This window comes from Schistocerca cancellata, chromosome 1, assembly GCF_023864275.1.
Source record: "Schistocerca cancellata isolate TAMUIC-IGC-003103 chromosome 1, iqSchCanc2.1, whole genome shotgun sequence".
Lineage (NCBI taxonomy): Eukaryota > Metazoa > Arthropoda > Insecta > Orthoptera > Acrididae > Schistocerca > Schistocerca cancellata.
In genome coordinates this window covers 355010639-355033112 of record NC_064626.1, presented here as the reverse complement: position 1 = coordinate 355033112, position 22474 = coordinate 355010639, and the positions used below count along the sequence as shown (strand labels likewise).

At 38.5% G+C, this 22474-nt stretch overlaps 1 protein-coding gene across 1 annotated transcript in view; it reads left to right on the top strand.

The window, feature by feature from the left end:
• Window positions 1-22474, top strand: part of LOC126175867 (centrosomal protein of 131 kDa) — a 104581-nt gene that overhangs the window by 71885 nt on the left and 10222 nt on the right. Inside the window, exon 10 of the mRNA XM_049922931.1 lies at window positions 1520-1691. Coding sequence (XP_049778888.1) covers window positions 1520-1691 — 172 coding nt within the window. The remainder of the gene's footprint in view (window positions 1-1519; window positions 1692-22474) is intronic.

The following is a 22474-nucleotide window of genomic DNA, read 5'->3' as shown; positions in this document are numbered from 1 at the left end:
CAGAAGGTGCAGTCCATTTAACAGCTTGCATACTACTTAACTCTATAAACCTATTTTTTGTCTATGTATGATCTACAATTTCTGCTCCTTCTTGTTGAGTTAGTGGTGTGATATTTTCTGTTTATGAAAGTTTAAGACATGTGATAATCTATGGGCCATCTTATTGATAACTGTTTTGAATTTTTTTTAATACGTAATTTTTTTATGTAATGTAATTAGCTCATCAGCATTTGATGTTCAATGATCTGTCTTCAAAACAGATATTTATCATTTATTTTATGTAGGTTGCATCTAATCCCTCATCCACATCTAGAGTTATAAAATATTACTTATCTCTCTATTTCTTTGGTGCACTTATTGTCTTCTGTGGGATATGATGCTGATTTTGGATCCTATTTCTGATACAAAGAAACATTAATTGGTGAATGTATCATGTTATTCAGGTGGCTTCCAATGATTACTGAAAGAAATAAAGTTTCTAAACTTTGAGACAATTGTATTCACTAATATTTGCACACAATGAACTATTAAGAATAGATACTTATGTCTTCTGCAGTATTATAAAAACACATTAGCTCCATGTACAATAGCTGTTCCATCAAGACTGTCTATTTCATATTGTTCCCACCAATACTGTCTGTTTCACATCACATTCCTGCCAAAACTGTGCACAACAAAGAAAAACTGAAATATCCTATAAAATCAAAGAGTTACAGATTCCAACACATGTATGGATAAAGAGCACAAATATCATCTCATTCTTCCATTTTACACCATAAAACACATTGGAAATCGATGTTATGACCCTTATTATAAATGACAATTGTTGGTGAAAAGTGCTTACTGTGTATATGAAAGAGAGGGGGAGAGAGAGAGAAGTGTGTGCAAAAGGCACCATTGGGGGGGGATAGAAACTGAACTCAATTTTTTTCCATTTCTGTCAGTCAGAATACAAGTTCTTCTGGCTTCAGTTGAGAACAACCTAGCAATCTGAAAATCAAGTTTATATCAAATCATCCACCAGTTTAGTGAAGCATGTAATAGACAAAGGATGAATGCAGCTGACATGTATGCAGAACACTAGCACAATACAGAACTTCAGCAAACAAATCAAATTAAATGTCCAAGAGCACTACATGCTTGCTTTAAATAGAAGTTGACTGCAACAGGATGAAAGCAGTCTACCCTGTGAGTTACATAACCAAATGAAAGTTCTCTACAGGCTCTACAGATTAAAACTGTGTGCTGGACCAGGGCTTAGACTTTACCACTTGACACTTGTCTGCGTGGACAATGCTCTTACTCACAGGACTCCCCAGGTAGGCATCACAATCCAGCTGAAAGTACCAGTATGCCAGCACCTCTCTCCTACTTTCTAAATTAGTTACATTGCATGAGACATATTTTATCCAGTTTTTATTGTTGGAGAGAACTGGAAAGAATGTTTATAAAATAGTGGTTGTGCTGTGTGAAGTGGAATAAGTGCTGTTTCCTAATGAAATGTCATCTTAAATTTTAGGAGACTTAAGGAGCAGTATGAAGCTGATGTTAGAGAACTTGAAACTGTGATTTCAACTCTGAGAAGTAAGTGTGATGATATAAAAGAGAAGCTTGATGAAAGAGAAGGTGAGCTTGCCCACCTTAACACAAGCATCAGACAACTGCAAAAAGAGCTTTCAGAATCTCAAAAGGTAAGCAAAAGTTTTTGATGTTGTTGAGCAACAGTTATACAATAATTTTTAAATAAGCACACCACCATTTGACTGCATTGTTGTTTATTTAATTATGACTCAGGTTTCAGCCTTTTATGCCATTTTCAAGTGACTGAGTTTATGTCATTAACATATACTGCAGAACATCAAACTCAAAATTGGCCATAAATTAAAAAATATTTTTCTTGATTTATAATTATTATAATTATATTTATAATTATTTGATTATATAATATTTATAATTATATAGTATTTATAAAATTATTTATTAATTATTCAATATTTATAATTATATTTTCCTTAATTTATGGCCTATTTTGAGATTGATGTTATGAAATGTTTCTTAATGAGATAAACTCAGTCACTTGAACATGGCATAAAAGGTCGAAACCTGGGTTGGAATTAAATAAACAACAATACAGTCAAATGGTGGTGTGGTCATTTCAAAAGGTCCATGTATTCATGCAAACAGAATTATACATGCTGTGTGCACAACTAATCTAACTATGAATTTTCAAGAAGCTCTTAGCCAGTTGTGTTCTTACAGGAAAGAAGTTACTTGTGGGAGGGGACTGGGGTTGGATGTTCATTCTGTTAATAATCAGTTGCTGATGTTCTGTTTTGGATGATAGGAAGGATATTAGCTCAAATGACTTTACTCATGTGACTGCATCAAATCTTCAGTTGTTATCATCCTAATATCTGACAGCAAACTCTTTTCAAGCTGCAGTAGTGTAATTTTGTAAGAACTTAATTACTCACTGAGGTGGTGTGGGAATTGTGCTATCTAAACAAAAATAGTGAAGCCCAAGGAAGGGAAGAGGAAATGAAATGCAACTTCAAGGGTTGAGAAGGTATGTAATGTTATTTCAGTGATTACAAAAACAAGTCAGATTTACAAAAAACTTGGAAGTATGAGTCCACCTGTCAGTGTGAACTTGCACCCGCTCTAGCCTGATTGCATGCACTGCTTTGGTTGACAAAGGTGTCACAAAGCTATTGTACCCTTTCCTGAGGCATGCTGGTCTACAACTGTTGTAACTGGTCCTTGATAACTTGCATATTGGCACCAGGATAGAATTGCTGTCTGAGCTGAGCTGGCTCTACACATGTTCTATCAGGGCAGATCTGGGAATCTTGCTAGCCACAGGGGTGGCTCACACAGACCATTTACATTGTCCCATTACACAATGACACCATAACAATTTCACATGAAAGGTAAAACATGCAGATGCGGGATGTCTGTGATGTACCACTGTGCCATCAGAGTTTCCTCAGTCACTACCAGTCATGACCTGAGGTCATACTCGGTGGCTCCCCACACCATGACATCAGGAGTAACACCATTGTTCTTTCCAAAAACATTGGAAGAATGGGAGCTTTCTCCAGGATGACCCCATACTAACCTCTGATGGCCATCCAGAGTAGTTTAGAACTGTGATTCTTCAATAAACACAATGTGATGCCATTCATCAACTGTCTACACTTCCCAGTCATGACACCACTATAAACACACCATTTTGTGTTGTGGTGTTAACGGCAGCCTACACATGGAACAGTAATTCTCAAGTTATACTGCTGTTAGTTTTCAACTAAAATGTGGGATGACACAAAATACTTGTTCTCAGAAGGCACATGCAGACATGAAGATGTTATGATATGCTTGGTGCACAATATAGCAAACCTCTCATTGTGGTGTTCAAAAATGGTTGACTGGAGTATTGACAGCAAATCTGCATATTTATGATCCCATGTAGTCCAGTATCGGGCCACTGTCACATCCAAATGCCCCAAAAATGTGGATATTGCACAATTAGTCCAACTGCTCAAATGGAAATCCACCATGAGGCCCCTTTGAAACTCTGTGATATGCTGCAAACGTGGTCTCTACACAAGTATGCGATATGCTGCAAATGTGGTCACTACACAAGTATGCGACATCTCCATGTCCTTCACAGCGATCATTCAGTATCTTACTCTGTTGCCGTCCCATATGTATCCTACAAGGTCTGGTAACAATGCTAAACACAAACAACACTAATGCACTGTGGTGGCTGATCTGCCTGTCACAGTGTATTGTAACTCTAATCATTTACATGCCCATTGATGCTGTGTACATGTACAAAGTTACAATGATGTCTGACACTGTGTTCTGCTTGCTTCAGTTATTTTGTCAGGCAGTGCATATTAGTTCATCTATTAATGAGATGTTTCTTATAATGAATACAACTGAAACTGAAGCAAAATATTTTATTTTGAAACCGATATTCCACTGATTAACAATCATACTGTTGTGATATTAAGCAGCAATAGAAATCATGTAGTTCGAGAAGCAGTGTGTCATGTAATGATTTTATCAGATTTTGTAATGATTAATTACAAAATCTTTCCCAGAAACTGATAAAAATGAAAATAAACAAAACTGAAATTGCATACCAGTGCCATGCAACAACATGAAATCTGATTCGGAGCACTATGCACCATGAATGGAAAGTATTTATTACATCCATAAAATTTCTTTCTGATTCATTGAAATATCAAACAGAAACAATTAACCATATTAAATAATTAGAAGTGAACTTCATTGAAAGGAACACTATAAAATGTAATGGTATATGCACATATACATGTAAAATGACATATTTTGTCAGTCCAAAAATTCTGGGTTAATAAAAAGTAGATAAAAGTTAAGTTGATGGTTTTAATGCTTCACGTGTTCTACATACAAATGAGTATGTCTTCCAGAAGAATGTTGTGTGCATAAGTGCACATAAGGTCCAGATAATCTCACTAGATTTTTGCTATTGTGCTATTATTCTTATAGCTGCAGGGCACACACACACACACACACACACACACACACACACACACACACACACACACACACACACCAATGCTTCCCTCCACAGCAAATACCTACTGTATATTCATGGTGAAAATAGACTGATGGTGAAAAATCAGGTACTGAAGTTGTTGTAGTAATATTAAGTGAAGAACTTACTCAGTGATTAAAAAGAATAAAAAGTGGAAGACTACTGGGAGGGACTCATATGATATGATGTTCAGTATTAACAACCAACAACTAGTAATGAGAAACAGGAAGAGTAGATTCCCTCCCCTTTTTGAATAAGCAAAGAGCAAAAACAACAAACAGGATACATTTATTATGTCAAAATATTTTAATTTTTTCAAAAGAAAAGAGAGAAGTTTTGAGAAAGTATGTTTTATAAGGGCTTACAATATATGATCAGGCCACTCAAATCAGTGAAACATCTGCATAACAGTACTCTCATTGAAGAAACTTCTACACACTGATAGATTATCCATTCCCCAGAAGAAAAGCACATGGTGAATATCCAACAACTGCAGTTCATACAACTGTACAGCATTCTGAATTACAGTAAGGGTGTTATAGTTTCTAAAAACATTATGGATATGAGTATATCTGAGCTCCACAAAGCATGGGAGAAGGACATTGTCACTGAAATTTAAAGCATTATGAGGAGGGTAAATGTGAAATTTAAAAAAATCTAATGTCTTTAATTCTCCCGTATCTGCATGTCTTAAATTTTTCAGTGTCTGATGAATATATTAAGACAAGTTTTATATGGCTAAATGTACCATCATACATTTTTTCACTTGGAATTCTTTTCTCACAAATAGTTACTTAAATAAGAGATTAAAAGCTACCTTTAAATGTTTGTTGTTGTTATAAACATAACACTAATTACATTAGTGTAGATGTTAGTGTCCTGTGAAATAAGGTAAAACAGTGTAAAAGTATAAGATCTTATTGTGCCTACAATCATAATTTTATGCCTACATTTGTGCACAAGAACCACACAAAAAATTTCCTTTTCATTTGTTTCATTGTATCTAACATTACAATCAACTGGCCATGTATGGTAAGGGTAGATATTGCTGCAGATTAATTAAACAGGTAGTGTTTTGAGAAAACTCTAGGTTATGGTTTCATTAGGGCAGCTGCAGTGGGAAAGAGAATGGAATTACCAGTGGAGCTCTTCCATGGAATTGTAGATTATGCCAGAAAGACTGGAAAAAATCAAGGAACAGGAGGTGAAGATTTTTGCCCTTCTGACACAGTTAGGAAATGCAAAATTTAAATTATGACAGCTAAAAGGTGAAAAAGAGAAGGGCATTAGGAACATATTTACCTTTGTGCAGTATGGGAGCATATTGAAGAGCATGCATGGTGATCACACACTCTGTAAGAACTATGCCCTGCCTTTTGTAATGTCCAGGGGATCAACATAAATCATGGTGACTTCAGTGTAATTAAAGTGGCATTTCTGTTCATCTCATTGGGTATGTCTTTCAGTTAGCTTCTTGTTCTGTACTGTAGCAGTTCTTTCTATGTATGGTCCACGTTTCGCTTAGCTATGATTCTTGGCACTGACATATTATGTGAAATTTACTTTCTTCCTTAAGTTTTGATCATCAGTGCACATCAGTGTTTTAGAGAAGTCAAGTTTTTGTGGATTAAGTCCATGATTTTCAATCTTTTTTAGTTTAGGGCTCCCTGAACAACTTTGTTATTTCTATGGCTCCCCAGTGGGACACTTTGTAAAAATTGAACCTCAGTGCAACATCTGAGCTTGCTTCTGGTTACCCAACTTGCCAAATCTTGGCATCTTCATTTCATCCTTCACACAAAGCCTTGATGTGTACTTGGTTTTAATGACAGCCACTATCTAAAACTGACTCTTGCAAAAATAGGTAGTTGAAAAAATAATTCATACCTCCGGTGCTTTCTTGTTCAAGCTTGCAAGCTCTTTTCATACTGAATACCAAATTGTTGGCAATGTCATTTATGGCAACTTTGCTTTTAGTGAAGAATATGATGAAAGCTCTATCAACCCATCCTATTCTGCAGTATTGACCTCAGAAGAAGAATTATTACTGAAGGGATTTTGAACCCATTGAAACCTACCACAGTTTTCAGGAAAACTATTTTTTAAAATGAACATGAAGTTCAGATCAATGTCTTTCAATTATAGAAAAATATCTGCAGTAAGGTGTATCTGATTGTTGTTTATAAAATGCTGTAAACATGGAAAGTAGTCCATTTTTCCTCTGTTGTTCATTTTTCTCTTGCAAAGAAGAAGCTTCTTTTTGAAGGCTGAAAGAATAGTCGATAAGCTGTATGAAATGAGTTTCATTGCCTTGGAAAGACTTATTCAGTGAGTATAACTTCTCAAATATATCATGTAAGTGGACCTTTAAAACGAAGTCAGTGTATAGAAAGTACTTAGCACTCATGTGATTTTCTCCTTCCAGGTAAGAACAGGCTTCTCACCTAAGCTAAGAAATGTGCAATAAAATATTTTCTCAGGAAAGCCAATGAATTGTGCTATAAAATAAGGGAGATGTATATTCAGCCCCCACATCATAACACATTTGTCTAAAAATCTAGCTTTCTGAAGATAAATTTTAATAATGTTCACCACATTTATGACAGTTTTCAGTACTTAGTTCAGGTCAACACTCAAATGTCATGAAGTAAGTACTTCTCTATAGATAACGCAATGTGTCCACATAATATCAGGAGCTTTGTCATGGATGAGCGCTTGTAGACCACTATAACATCCTGATATGGATCACACACCATCAGTACACATACCAACATAGTGAGGCCAGTTAATTTGAGTGTCTGTCATGAAGTTGTCCACCAGTTTGAACAAATTTATTTCCTTATAAAAAAGATCTTCCACAGTTTCATTACTTTTTTCATATCACACATAGCAAATTAAATGAGCATCTCTTTTGCTGTTGATAGACTCATCTAGCTGCAAACCAAAATATCTCCCTCTAATTTTTTCTATAATTTTTTTTGTGACAGACAAAGGAATGGGCAAAAACCACGTTGCCATGGACTCACCAAGTATGGCAGTCACCATGTCAATAGCACACAGTACAATTAGTTCTTCTGCAAGTGTACTGGCTTTCTTATGTTTTCCTACTTGGCAAGCTACTTTGCAAGAAGTAGAAGTGCTTTATCTGAGATTTTCACCTGCTTAGAAAATGATGACTTTTGTTCTTTCCTTTGACTCAGTTGTCTAGGAAAATATTCTTTTGGTTTGATCACATCATTCTTATGAACACTTTCTAAATGGTGCTTTAATTTTCTAGGTGGCATACATTCAACAGAAAGTACTTTCAAACAAAAAACACATTGTTGATTCTATTCACTGTTTGCAACAGTGCATGTGAAACCAAACTCTAGTAGCTACTGGTTTTATTGTAGTATCTGTACATGTGTTTCCTATCTTCTTTACGACTTTCCTTGTTCCCACTTTTTACTTCCACTTGACAAATTTAAAAACTTTTTGCCTTTATCAGCTTTATAACAAAGTCACAATATAATAAAAACTGGTTGAAAACACAGCAATAACTATTGATGCTAAGTGTAACACGTGATGTAGGTAGCTTTGAATTTATGACTGCATCCATTCCTCTGAAAATGAAATGCACAGTGCCCCAGACGCTCATTTGTGATGAACCAAGGCACTGTGGCACACAGGACAGGTTGAACACCACTGAAATAAGTAGCTCAGCAAATGCCTGGTTTAGTTCTTACTTAAGAAATAGAATGCAGAAAGTGGCCATATCGAGTAATACAAAGAAGGATGCCAAATCGTGTGCATGGGGTGAAATTTAGAATGAAAGTCTCACACTGTTTGATGATTGGTCCACTACTGTTCTTGCTTTGTGTTAATGAGCTGCCATTTCATTTTAATCAGGTGGCAGAATTAGACCTGTTTGCAGAAGATACAAGCATCATTATGAAGCTGAGCAAAGAATCACCAGAGAAAATAGTAAATTATGTTTTTGTGAAAGTTGTGAATGGTTTTGTACATATGGATTAGCTTTGATCTACTGGAAACACAGTTCACTCGCTTTGTACTGTCAGAAACATTCCACCTCCTATAAAACTAATATACCAACAAGAAATTATAAACACAGTAAAAAATTGTAAGTTCTTAGCTTTGCATATTAATGAAAACTTTAATTGGAAAAACCATGCAGCAGACCTGATACAACACCTAGATTTGGCTCCTTTAGCCATAGCCAATGGCATTGCCACAGTGGTAACTTTGGTTCCCATCCGATCACCGAAGTTAACCACTGTTGGGCTGGGCTAGCACTTGGATGGGTGACCGTCCAGTCTGCCGAGCACTGTTGGCAAGTGGGGTGCACTCAGCCCTTGTGAGGCAAACTGAGGAGCTACTTGATTGAGAAGTAGCGGCTCTGGTCTCGGAAACTGACATACGGCCGGGAGGGCGGTGTGCTGACCACATGCCTCTCCTTATCTGCATCCAATGATGCCTGTGGGCTGAGGAAGACACGACGGCCGGTCAGTACCGCTGAGTCCGCCAGTGTTTACTACTTTTTACTTTTGTCATAAGAATACTTGCCAACTTTGAGGATATAGAATTCTATAAGTCAACATATTTTGCATATTTTCATTAATTGGTGCCTTCTGGGACAATATTCTGGGATAACTCCTTGCTTAGGCAAAAAATATTCATTGTGCCAAAGAAAGTAATTAGAATTATGTCTGGACTTCACTCATATACATCATGCATGCATCTCTTTAAGCATCTGGTAATATTAATCATAGCCTCAAAGAACATTAAGTCAGTTATGAAATTTGTTATTAGAGATAGTCACAAGTACATCACTAGAAGGAAGAATGATCTGTATCATCCTTTAATGAATTTAACTTTGGTACAGAAAGGGGTGAAGTATGCAGCTATAAAACTCTGAGACAATCTATCCATGGAAATAAAATGTCTGACAGATAGTAGGAATGTTTTCAAATGTAGATTAAAGAGCAATCTCCTTAACAACTCTGTAGATAATTAGTCATGTAGGCTTATAAATATTATTTTTTGATTAAGTTGTATAAAAGTGTTCTATGAGTGCTTTGTCAACATGCTCCTCTTCATAATGTTTATTGTGAAATTAATCTATAAAATCCAATGAGTTGTTACAAGTGCCAAAATTTTAGTCACACAATATTGGGATTCAATGACTAAACAACATCAGAGGTGAAGCAATGTAGTTCAAGAAACTGGTGATCCATCTATTTCCCTAGAAAAAGATGATAGCAATTTAGATGACAATAAAGCCTGGAACAAACAATGGCCACTTTTTATACAGGAGAAGAAGATTCAACAAATGAAGGTGAGAAAACACATACTCTATGCCAAAGCAAGGAAGCAGTATAAAGCAATACAGCTCTCACACAGTACACAGTACTGAAAACTGCAGTAGTAATGATGAGTGCCTCTGTGCAAACCCAGGCATTAGCAAGTGCAAGTCCCACTTGTGCTTGCAAGTGTATGAGTATGTGGAGCCCATTGCCATTTGTGTCATGATCAAGGAAAAGACTGATCTTTCAAAAATGGAGATTAGGTTCCAAACCAAACAGTTCCCACACAGGGAACAGTGTGGCCTTTTTGTGCTGCAAGAGCTAAAGGCTGAAGCATGCTTACCAAATGGGCTAACAGAACAAACGGGAATGTCCAAATGTGAGTTGAATAATACGTCCCAAAAGTTTCAGAGTGAGAGCGTCACAGATTTACTCAACACTCTATTGACAGCTGTTACAATAAATACGTCAAGCATCACAGAAAGGAGTGCTCTTATAACTCCAGGATCCCATCTGTTAAATTGAATAAGGAAACCCACATATCCTTACACAGAACCTAGAAGTGAGTACAAATTACAAGAGCTGGATCATCAGCAAGGAGTAACACTTTACACTGGAAGCATGCAAGTACAGATGGAGCTGAACTACCTGCCTTGCATTGCAGGGTTTGGTATGGGTCAAAGTAGCACTTTAATAATTTTTCTGATAATCTGACCTTCAGAGGTCACCTGAAGTGTAGGGCATAAGTTGTGCAGAGACTGTTCCAGTTTATATATACACAGAATGTTCTAGTAAGCCGACCGTTGTGGCCAAGTGATTCTAGGTGCTTCAGTCTGGAACCGTGCTGCTGCTATGGTCGCAGGTTCTTACACAGAACACAGAACCTTGATATTAGTTACAAGAGCTGGATCATCAGCAAGGAGTAACACTTTACATTGGAAGCATGAAAGTACAGATGGAGCTGAACTACCTGCCTCGGCAGAGACTGTTCCAGTTTATATATACACAGAATGTTCAAGTAAGCCGGCCATTGTGGCCAAGCGATTCTAGGTGCTTCAGTCCAGAACCGTGCTGCTGCTATGGTCACAGGTTCGAATCTTGCCTCAGGCATGGATGTCTGTGATGTCCTTAGGTTAGTTAGGTTTAAGTAGTTCTAAGTCTAGGGGACTGATGACCTCAGGTGTTAGGTCTCATAGCGCCCAGAGCCATTTTTTTTTGTTCTAGTAAAGTCCTTTGTTCCATTAAAAAGTCCTGGGAGCTTCCAGAAATCAGAAACATAAAATTATAAATTAATTTGATTAATATGAATTGATTTGGATTACACATCCCACCAGCTAGAATAAAAGATACAGGTCCTGAGTCTGAGTAAAGCTGGTAGGTTTGCTCTTGATATTTAAATTTATGCAACTGTTTGCATTGAACAGTGCAACAAGCAATAGCTCAGTGCATTCCGATACTATAACCACTACGCCATGGTGGATGATGCACAGCATGTGGACTTGTTCACTGCCCTGGCAGAACAGCAGTGGGCTATATTCCTGGTTCTGGATATAGTCAGTTGTGCTGGTGCTGCTTGTATTGTTATATTCCCATGATCAGTGTGATATAGAAATGAACTTAGCTCCACTGAGACAAAGTGGTCAATGTGCAGGTCTTCATACTTATTGTATTGGAAGTCCCTATCATTGACCTGAACCTCAGAACTATGATAGGACTTCATATGAAGAACGTGGAAGACCTTTCTGCACTTTTGTCCCCTCACTGTAGGATTATCATTTTCAACCTTGTAGGTGACTCTGGACAAACATTGCAGGGTTTGGTGTGGGTCAAAGTAGCACTTTAATAATTTTTCTGATAATCTGATCTTCAGAGGTCGCCTGGAGTGTAGGGCATAAGTGGTTATCTGGCATTATAACATTCATGGTCCTTATGCTGGGAATGCTAGGCTGTAGGCATCACAGCTGTTTTGCTTCTTCAGTTATGGTGATGAACAGTTTGATGTAATCATCTGCTCAGCATCACCAAGTTGAAATGGAAACAAAATATCCATTGTTGGCTGAGGCTGTCAACTGTGGATAGGAAAAATGGCATGGAATCATTTTAAACTTTAATAACTTACTTTGCCATGTAGTATGTAAAAGTAACGACAGCTGATACCATAATCCAGTCCCTCTGTTACACTGAGACATATCTGCCAACATATTATTAAAATGTTCTGCAAGGCCACTGTGGGCGGCAGGCAGTTGTCATCCTGTGGATGCTGTCACACTGTGAAAATATCTTGGACACTTGTCTCAATTGAAACACTTTTCCACAGTCAGATATAATTACATATGGTACTCCAGGCTTAAGAGTTTTGTCTTTTACAAGAAACCTGGTGATTTCCAGAGCTTCAGCAGGCAGCACAATCTTGGTGAAAACATTGCAGATGAGATATTTGGTGCACACTATTATCCGTTTAATCCCTTTTGTCATCTTGGGAAACTTCTTCTTAAGATCAATCTAATCTGGAGAAATGGGGCAACTGCAGGAAGATTTTGTACAAAGCATCCCGGGGGTAAAAAGCACATACTTCCACCATTGATATTTTGTACAGTGGCTTACATGATGTCTGGCATATCAGTAGATAACTGTACAATGATATATGCTTCTGAAAAATATTCAAAAATTGGAAACTATAAATACAAGTTTTTTTTTTTTTTTTTTTTTTTTGCAGAGTGACACATGAAAGCATGTGCTTGTGAAGTCATACTGTCTGACAGCAGATCCTCACTGGAAATTATTCAGAAGTTCCTAGAAAAATTCTGCTTATCTTGAGTCCCTATTATCCTGGGGTCAAATGGAGCTGTCCTTCCTTTTGAACCTTCCTCAACCTATTCCTGTCTTCTCCCAAATGAAGGTAGTGCTATTCCCAATAGCTTGGATAGTGTCATGATTTTTACATATGTTTATCAGCAGTACTAAACATATCACCACCTGAAGATAAGTATGCCTGTGTTTCTGTCTCATAATTTATTTGTTTACTCAGTTGAATTTTCCTTTAGTAAAGTAAAACTGGTTGTTCAAAATTCCAGGTCTGCATGTTGATCAGAACTTGAACTGGAAATCAAATATTTTAGATTTTCTCAAACACTTGAGTTACACAACATGTACCTTTCATGCAGTTGCTGTTTTTTGTGATGAAAGCATTAGAAACTTAGATTACTTTCCATATTTCCATTCATTAAAGTCGTACTGAATTGTTTTCTCTGGCCGTTTCACAGACACAAAGTATTCATTTTACAGAAACATGCAGTAATTTCATATAGACAACTGTTTAAAAACTTAGACATACTAATGACAGCCTAACAATACATTTACTCTCTTATGAAGTTTGTTATGTAGGATCAGGTACAATTTGAACATAATCATAGCATTCATAAATATAGTACTAGGAACAAAAATAAGTTCCACTGTCCACAACTTAACTGTGTTTTTGCATAGAAAGGAGCAAAATATGCAGTCATAAAAATATTTGATGTCTTGCCTCATGAATTAAAGATGCTGGCACAAAGTGATAGTTTTAAAAGCAAATTGAAACAGTTTCTGCTTGAAGAATGAGATTTTCACTCTGCAGCAGAGTGTGCACTGATATGAAACTTCCTGGCAGATTAAAACTGTGTGCCCGACCGAGACTCGAACTCGGGACCTTTGCCTTTTGCGGGCAAGTGCTCTACCATCTGAGCTACTGAAGCACGACTCATGCCCGGTCCTCACAGCTTTACTTCTGCCAGTATCTCGTCTCCTACCTTCCAAACTTTACAGAAGCTCCCCTGCGAACCTTGCAGAACTAGCACTCCTGAAAGAAAGGATACTGCGGAGACATGGCTTAGCCACAGCCTGGGGGATGTTTCCAGAATGAGATTTTCACTCTGTAGCGGAGTGTGCGCTGATATGAAACTTCCTGGCAGATTAAAACTGTGCGCCCTACCAAGACTCGAACTCGGGACCTTTGCCTTTCGCAGGCAAGTGCTCTACCATCTGAGCTACCAAAGCACGACTCACACCCAGTCCTCACAGCTTTACTTCTGCCAGTATCTCATCTCCTACCTTCCAAACTTTACAGAAGCTCTCCTGCGAACCTTGCAGAACTAGCACTTCTGCTTCATAACTTCTTTTGCTGGGTAGATGAATTCGTGAAGAGATAGAATCTGTAAGTGGTTACGCTACATTTATCAAATTTTGCTGAAGATTAAGATTTAAAAAATACCATTATGTGAATGGCCAGTATGTAGCCATGTTTTCATGGAGAAAATGTATGTTATTTATGAATCTATTGATGTACTCCATATCTTAGCAAGTTGTGGCAAGTATGATCCACCAAACATGCCAACAACGATACAAAACTAACTAAAGACCAGGAAGATAAGAGAAATTAGGGCTCATAGAGAGGCACATAGAAGTTTTTTTCTCTCGCTCTATTTGTGAGTGGAACAGGTAGTGAAATGATTAGTAATGGCGCAACGTATCCTCTGTCATGCACTGTACGGTGGCTTTTCTTAATGTAATACTTGGGAAATTCAGTCAATCTATAAAGGAGACAGGTTAAAAATCACTTATGTGACCCATCCTAGAATACTGATTTGCATGGGACCCATACCAAATGGGTCTAACAGGGGATATTGAATGGATACAGAGAAGATCACCATGAATAGTCACATGTTTGCCTGACCCATGGGAGAGTGTCATAGAGATGCTGAAGAAACTAAACTGATAGTCTTGAATACAGAGATAAACTGTCCCATGGAAGCCTACTTATAAAGTATCAAGAACTGGCTTTAAATTATGACTCTAGGAATATACCACAATCCCCTGTCTATCACTCCCTCAGGGATCAGAGAACAAGATTAGATTAATTACTGTATGCCTGAAGTCTTTTAAACAATCATTCTTCCTGTGCTTCATACATGAATGGAATCGGAAAAAGCCTTAATAACTGGTACAACTTCCTAGTACCCTCTGGCATGCACATCACAGTAGTTTGCAGAGTATAGATATAGATGTAGAGGTAGATATCGCAGTAAAAAAGCTGGGGTGATGAGCATCCATTTATGCCCCACTGGGTCATAATTCTTTCTATACAATGTCCCTTCTATTAACTGAATTCTTGTTTCACAGCTTCTTCCTTGTTTAAGGCCTCTGTGATCTCCATTAATACTGGTTCTTCCCTTTTTTTTCATCTTTAGTCTTCGTTAGTGCAGCAGCAACTGGGAGATCACCACTGCTGTAATTTTCTTCCAATGGTTTCCACAAAAGTCAGTCTCTATTCTTTTTTTGTATACTACTGTGATGACAAATTCTTGAAGCTTCAGGGCCCATCTTGCCAATTATCCTGATGCATCCTTCAGGCTTGTCAGCCAAGATATAGAATGGTGGTCAGTCATAAGAGTGAATGGTTTGCCATATAAATTAAGTCAAAATGTACTGATTGTCACACAGCTGAAATACACTGATTGCATGAACTACTACAAGACACTGTTCCTCACTTGCAAAGTAATTGTGATTGGATGTGGAGAGCACGCTGGAACCATAAGCAATCATTCTTTCATCATCATCTTGGATTTGCACTAGTAGGCCTACTGCACCTGTCCTGTAACCGATGGCATCAGTGTCTAGTACCATCTTAGCATTCTGGTAACAACTGCCATTTCAAGTGAAGAAGTCAGCACCTCCATAAGGATGCAGAAAGACCTTTCTTGCTCCTCCCTCTAAGAAAGTTTGGCATCTACCTGCAGCAGCCCTTGTAATGGCTATACTTTGTAACTGGAATCCTGTATGAAATGACTATAACAGGAGCACATTCTGAAGAAGACTTCCACATCATAAATGTGCTGAGGGGTTGGAAAATCTGTTTTGGCTATATTTTAAAGGCAAGTGTAAATTCCTTTCCTGTTAACTAGGTGATCCATGAGGCTCTTTTCAGATCCAGGTGAAGACTTGCTTCACAATCACTTCAGCACAGTAGTCAAGTGGCTTAAATAATGTTTAAATGTCTTGAAGAAAACAGTGTCAACCAGATACAAAGACACACTTTGCCAGTAGACAGTCTGCAAATTCATAATGCAGAAATACTTCACTCCATTTAGACAGTCCAAGGTGTCGTTCATGACACTGGGTATACATTCTTTTTGCCAAACTATCCTTTGTTCAGCTGCAGACACCCAATACAAGCACTGACTGATACAGAAATGGTGTCCATTGTTGATCTATTGTTTCATACTGTGTTAACTGGTCTACTTTGTCTCCTCTCTGGTCTTGTCTGCACCCAAAAATTGACATAGAATGCCCACCAACCGCTGACATTGTTCCTTTTTTTTAAGTCAGAACCTATTGGCAGCTGGATATAGGCTCCTCTGGTTTGTAGTTGGTAATGATAGCATAGCATGATTCTCCAGCAACAGCTCTAAGTTGTCCTTGCTGTACTGTTTCAACTATTCTTATGCTCATACCCTTAGGGTGAGTTGTAGCTGTTTATGGCATTTGGTGTCCCAGAGTTCTCCCTGTCCATTTGTGATAGTTATTATTGTCTTTGACATGTAGATTTTTTATGAGGCAGAGAACCTGACTAGAGATTCACATTTTAACTGAGGATTCAGACTAGTGACTATAACTCATTTCGTAGATGATGAAAGGATAAATGTCTTTTGTAACAGAAAATCATGCAGAGAAATTGTTGTTGTGTGAACTCGTTGGAATAGCTTCATCAATGTGGAGTTCCAATTATCTATAGTACATGACTGCTTGTAATGTCTGCAAGAAGTCTCACTCAAATATAACATTATGGCTGCATTCTGGTGAAACGACAACTTCAAAGAACTGTGTTTCATCTTTCGTGGTTCCTCTCACAAAAAGGTCCCTATTGACTGGACATATTTTCTATTTGCAACCTTCAACACAATGGCTTTTAAATCCAGAACGTAATATTTCTTATCTGGCAATAATAAGCACCATATATCACAGAAAACAATGTCCAAGAATCATATGTTACTGGACAGTGTGCTATCCACCACTATTAAATTTCCACACTGAGCAGTGGCATGCTCCATTACGTGTGCTTGAGAAATGTATCATTGGCCACACTTCTCTGTGCACAGCCCACTGCTAACGTCCCAGGCTGCCTTCACACACACATGCTTCAAAACACAGCAATTGGCCACCTATAACACTCATAACACTCAGCGGTTGGCTGCCCAGAATATACAGTGGCCCCAGCTGCCAGCTCCATTAACTACGGAACCTTATGTAATGCTTCTACTGAAATCTACAAGCCAGTTCCTAAGGTGCTCTGTTTCTACACTTCAACATAGAATATAATTTTTCATAAACTGTTCGTCTACAAGTTGGCACTTGGTGACAGAATTATTAATCTCAGTGTTGTGTCAATAAACCGTAGATTGGTGATATATTTATTGCGTCATTCCTAGATATAACAGACAGGTTAGTCATTGATATGATGTCATTCCACCCCATGAACCATGGACCTTGCCGTTGGTGGGGAAGCTTGCGTGCCTCAGCGATACAGATGGCCATAGCGTAGGTGCAATCACAATGGAGGGTATCTGTTGAGAGGCCAGACAAACGTGTGGTTCCTGAAGAGGGGCAGCAGCCTTTTCAGTAGTTGTAGGGGCAACAGTCTGGATGATTGACTGATCTGGCATTGTAACACTAACCAAAACGGCCTTGCTGTGCTGATACTGCGAATGGCTGAAAACAAGGGGAAACTACAGCCATAATTTTTCCCAAGGGCATGCAGCTTTACTGTATGGTTAAATGATGATGGCATCCCCTTGGGTAAAATAGGCCCCCATTCGGATCTCTGGGCGGGGACTACTCAAGAGGACATCGTTATCAGGAGAAAGAAAACTGGCATTCTACGGATCGGAGTGTGGAATGTCAGATCCCTTAATTGGGCAGGTGGGTTAGAAAATTTAAAAAGGGAAATGGATAGGTTAAAGTTAGATATAGAGGGAATTAGTGAAGTTCAGTGGCAGGATGAACAAGACTTTTGGTCAGGTGAATACAGGGCTATAAATACAAAATCAAATACGGGTAATGCAGGAGTAGGTTTAATAATGAATAAAAAAAAATAGGAGTGCAGGTAAGCTACTAAAAACAGTATAGTGAACGCATTATTGTGGCCAAGATAGACATGAAGCCCATGCCAACTACTGTAGTACAAGTTTATATGCCAACTAGTTCTGCAGATGATGAAGAAATTGATGAAATGTTGTTGTTGTTGTTGTGGTCTTCAGTCCTGAGACTGGTTTGATGCAGCTCTCCATGCTACTCTATCCTGTGCAAGCTTCTTCATCTCCCAGTACCTACTGCAACCTACATCCTTCTGAATCTGCTTAGTGTATTCATCTCTTGGTCTCCCCCTACGATTTTTACCCTCCACGCTACCCTCCAATACTAAATTGGTGATCCCTTGATGCCTCAGAACATGTCCTACCAACCGATCCCTTCTTCTGGTCAAGTTGTGCCACAAACTTCTCTTCTCCCCAATCCTATTCAATACTTCCTCATTAGTTATGTGATCTACCCACCTAATCTTCAGCATTCTTCTGTAGCACCACATTTCAAAAGCTTCTATTCTCTTCTTGTCCAAACTATTTACCGTCCATGTTTCACTTCCATACATGGCTACACTCCATACAAATACTTTCAGAAATGACTTCCTGACACTTAAATCTATACTCGATGTTAACAAATTTCTCTTCTTCAGAAACGCTTTCCTTGCCATTGCCAGTCTACATTTTATATCCTCTCTACTTCGACCATCATCAGTTATTTTGCTCCCCAAATAGCAAAACTCCTTTACTACTTTAAGTGTCTCATTTTCTAATCTAATTGCCTCAGCATCACCCGACTTAATTCGACTACATTCCATTATCCTCGTTTTGCTTTTGTTGATATTCATCTTATATCCTCCCTTCAAGACACCATCCATTCCGTTCAACTGCTCTTCCAAGTCCTTTGCTGTCTCTGACAGAATTACAATGTCATCGGCGAACCTCAAAGTTTTTACTTCTTCTCCATGGATTTTAATACCTACTCCAAATTTTTCTTTTGTTTCCTTTACTGCTTGCTCAATATACAGATTGAATAACATCGGGGAGAGGCTACAACCCTGTCTTACTCCCTTCCCAACCACTGCTTCCCTTTCATGTCCCTCGACACTTATAACTGCCATCTGGTTTCTGTACAAATTGTAAATAGCCTTTCGCTCCCTGTATTTTACCCCTGCCAGCTTTAGAATTTGAAAGAGAGTATTCCAGTCAACATTGTCAAAAGCTTTCTCTAAGTCTACAAATGCTAGAAACGTAGGTTTGCCTTTCCTTAATCTTTCTTCTAAGATAAGTCGTAAGGTCAGTATTGCCTCACGTGTTCCAGTATTTCTACGGAATCCAAACTGATCTTCCCCGAGGTCGGCTTCTACTAGTTTTTCCATTCGTCTGTAAAGAATTCGTGTTAGTACTTTGCAGCTGTGGCTTATTAAGCTGATTGTTCGGTAATTTTCACATCTGTCAACACCTGCTTTCTTTGGGATTGGAATTATTATATTCTTCTTGAAGTCTGAGGGTATTTCGCCTGTTTCATACATCTTGCTCACCAGATGGTAGAGTTTTGTCAGGACTGGCTCTCCCAAGGCCGTCAGTAGTTCCAATGGAATGTTGTCTATTCCGGGGGCTTTGTTTCGACTCAGGTCTTTCAGTGCTCTGTCAAACTCTTCACGCAGTATCGTATCTCCCATTTCATCTTCATCTACATCCTCTTCCATTTCCATAATATTGTCCTCAAGTGCATCGCCCCTGTATAGACCCTCTATATACTCCTTCCACCTTTCTGCTTTCCCTTCTTTGCTTAGAACTGGGTTTCCATCTGAGCTCTTGATATTCATACAAGTGGTTCTCTTATCTCCAAAGGTCTCTCTAATTTTCCTGTAGGCAGTATCTATCTTACCCCTAGTGAGATAAGCCTCTACATCCTTACATTTGTCCTCTAGCCATCCCTGCTTAGCCATTTTGCACTTCCTGTCGATCTCATTTTTGAGACGTTTGTATTCTTTTTTGCCTGCTTCATTTACTGCATTTTTATATTTTCTCCTTTCATCAATTAAATTCAATATTTCGTCTGTTACCCAAGGATTTCTACTAGCCCTCGTCTTTTTACCTACTTGATCCTCTGCTGTCTTCACGATTTCATCTCTCAAAGCTACCCATTCTTCTTCTACTGTATTTCTTTCCCCCATTCCTGTCAATTGTTCCCTTATGCTCTCCCTGAAACTCTGTACAACCTCTGGTTCTTTCAGTTTATCCAGGTCCCATCTTCTTAAATTCCCACCTTTTTGCAGTTTCTTCAGTTTTAATCTACAGGTCATAACCAATAGATTGTGGTCAGAGTCCACATCTGCCCCTGGAAATGTCTTACAATTTAAAACCTGGTTCCTAAATCTCTGTCTTACCATTATATAATCTATCTGATACCTTTTAGTATCTCCAGGGTTCTTCCATGTATACAACCTTCTATCATGATTCTTAAACCAAGTGTTAGCTATGATTAAGTTGTGCTCTGTGCAAAATTCTACGAGGCGGCTTCCTCTTTCATTTCTTAGCCCCAATCCATATTCACCTACTACGTTTCCTTCTCTCCCTTTTCCTACACTCGAATTCCAGTCACCCATGACTATTAAATTTTCGTCTCCCTTCACTATCTGAATAATTTCTTTTATTTCATCATACATTTCTTCAATTTCTTCGTCATCTGCAGAGCTAGTTGGCATATAAACTTGTACTACTGTAGTAGGTGTGGGCTTCGTATCTATCTTGGCCACAATAATGCGTTCACTATGCTGTTTGTAGTAGCTTACCCGCATTCCTATTTTCCTATTCATTATTAAAGCTACTCCTGCATTACCCTTATTTGACTTTGTGTTTATAACCCTGTAGTCACCTGACCAGAAGTCTTGTTCCTCCTGCCAACGAACTTCACTAACTCCCACTATATCTAACTTTAACCTATCCATTTCCCTTTTTAAATTTTCTAACCTACCTGCCCGATTAAGGGATCTGACATTCCACGCTCCGACCCGTAGAACGCCAGTTTTCTTTCTCCTGATAACGACATCCTCTTGAGTAGTCCCCGCCCGGAGATCCGAATGGGGGACTATTTTACCTCCGGAATATTTTACCCAAGAGGACGCCATCATCATTTAATCATACAGTAAAGCTGCATGCCCTCGGGAAAAATTACGGCCGTAGTTTCCCCTTGCTTTCAGCCGTTCGCAGTACCAGCACAGCAAGGCCGTTTTGGTTATTGTTACAAGGCCAGATCAGTCAATTATCCAGACTGTTGCCCTTGCAACTACTGAAAAGGCTGCTGCCCCTCTTCAGGAACCACACGTTTGTCTGGCCTCTCAACAGATACCCCTCCATTGTGGTTGTACCTATGGTACGGCTATCTGTATCGCTGAGGCACACAAGCCTCCCCACCAACGGCAAGGTCCATGGTTCATGGGGAGGTGATGAAATGTATGATAAGATAAAAGAAATTATTCAGGTAGTGAAGGGAGACGAAAATTTAATAGTCATGGGGGACTGGAATTCAAGAGTAGGAAAAGGGAGAGAAGGAAACATAGTAGGTGAATATGGATTGGGGGTAAGAAATGAAAAAGGAAGCCTTCTGGTAGAATTTTGCACAGAGCATAACTTAATCATAGCTAACACTTGGTTCAAGAATCATAAAAGAAGGTTGTATACATGGAAGAATCCAGGAGATACTAGAAGGTATCAGGTAGACTATAGAATGGTAAGACAGAGATTTAGGAACCAGGTTTTAAATTGTAAGACATTTCCAGGGGCAGCTGTGGACTCTGACCACTGTCTATTGGTTGTGAACTGTAGATTAAAATGGAAGAAACTGCAAAAAGGTGGGAATTTAAGGAGATGGGACCTGGATAAAGTGACTAAACCAGAGGCTGTACAGAGTTTCAGGGAGAGCATAAGGGAACAATTGACAGGAATGGGGGAAAGAAATACAGTAGAAGAAGAATGGGTAGCTTTGAGGGATGAGATAGTGAAGGCAGCAGAGGATCTTGTAGGTAAAGAGACGAGGGCTAGTAGAAATACTTGGTAACAGAAGAAATATTGAATTTAATTGATGAAAGGAGAAAATATAAAAATGCAGTAAATGGAGCAGGCAAAAAGGAATACAAACGTCTCAAAAATGAGATCGACAGGAAGTGCAAAATGGCTAAGCAGGGATGGCTAGAGGACAAATGTAAGAATGTAGAGGCTTATCTCAGTAGGGGCAAGATAGATACTGCCTACAGGAAAATTAAAGAGAACTTTGGAGTAAAGAGAGCCACTTGTATGAATGTCAAGAGCTCAGATGGAAACCCAGTTCTAAGCAAAGAAGGGAAAGCAGAAACGTTGAAGGAGTATATAGAGGGTCTATACAAGGGTGATGTACTTATGGACAATATTATGGAAATGGAAGAGAATGTAGATGAAGATGAAATGGGAGATACGGTACTGTGTGAAGAGTT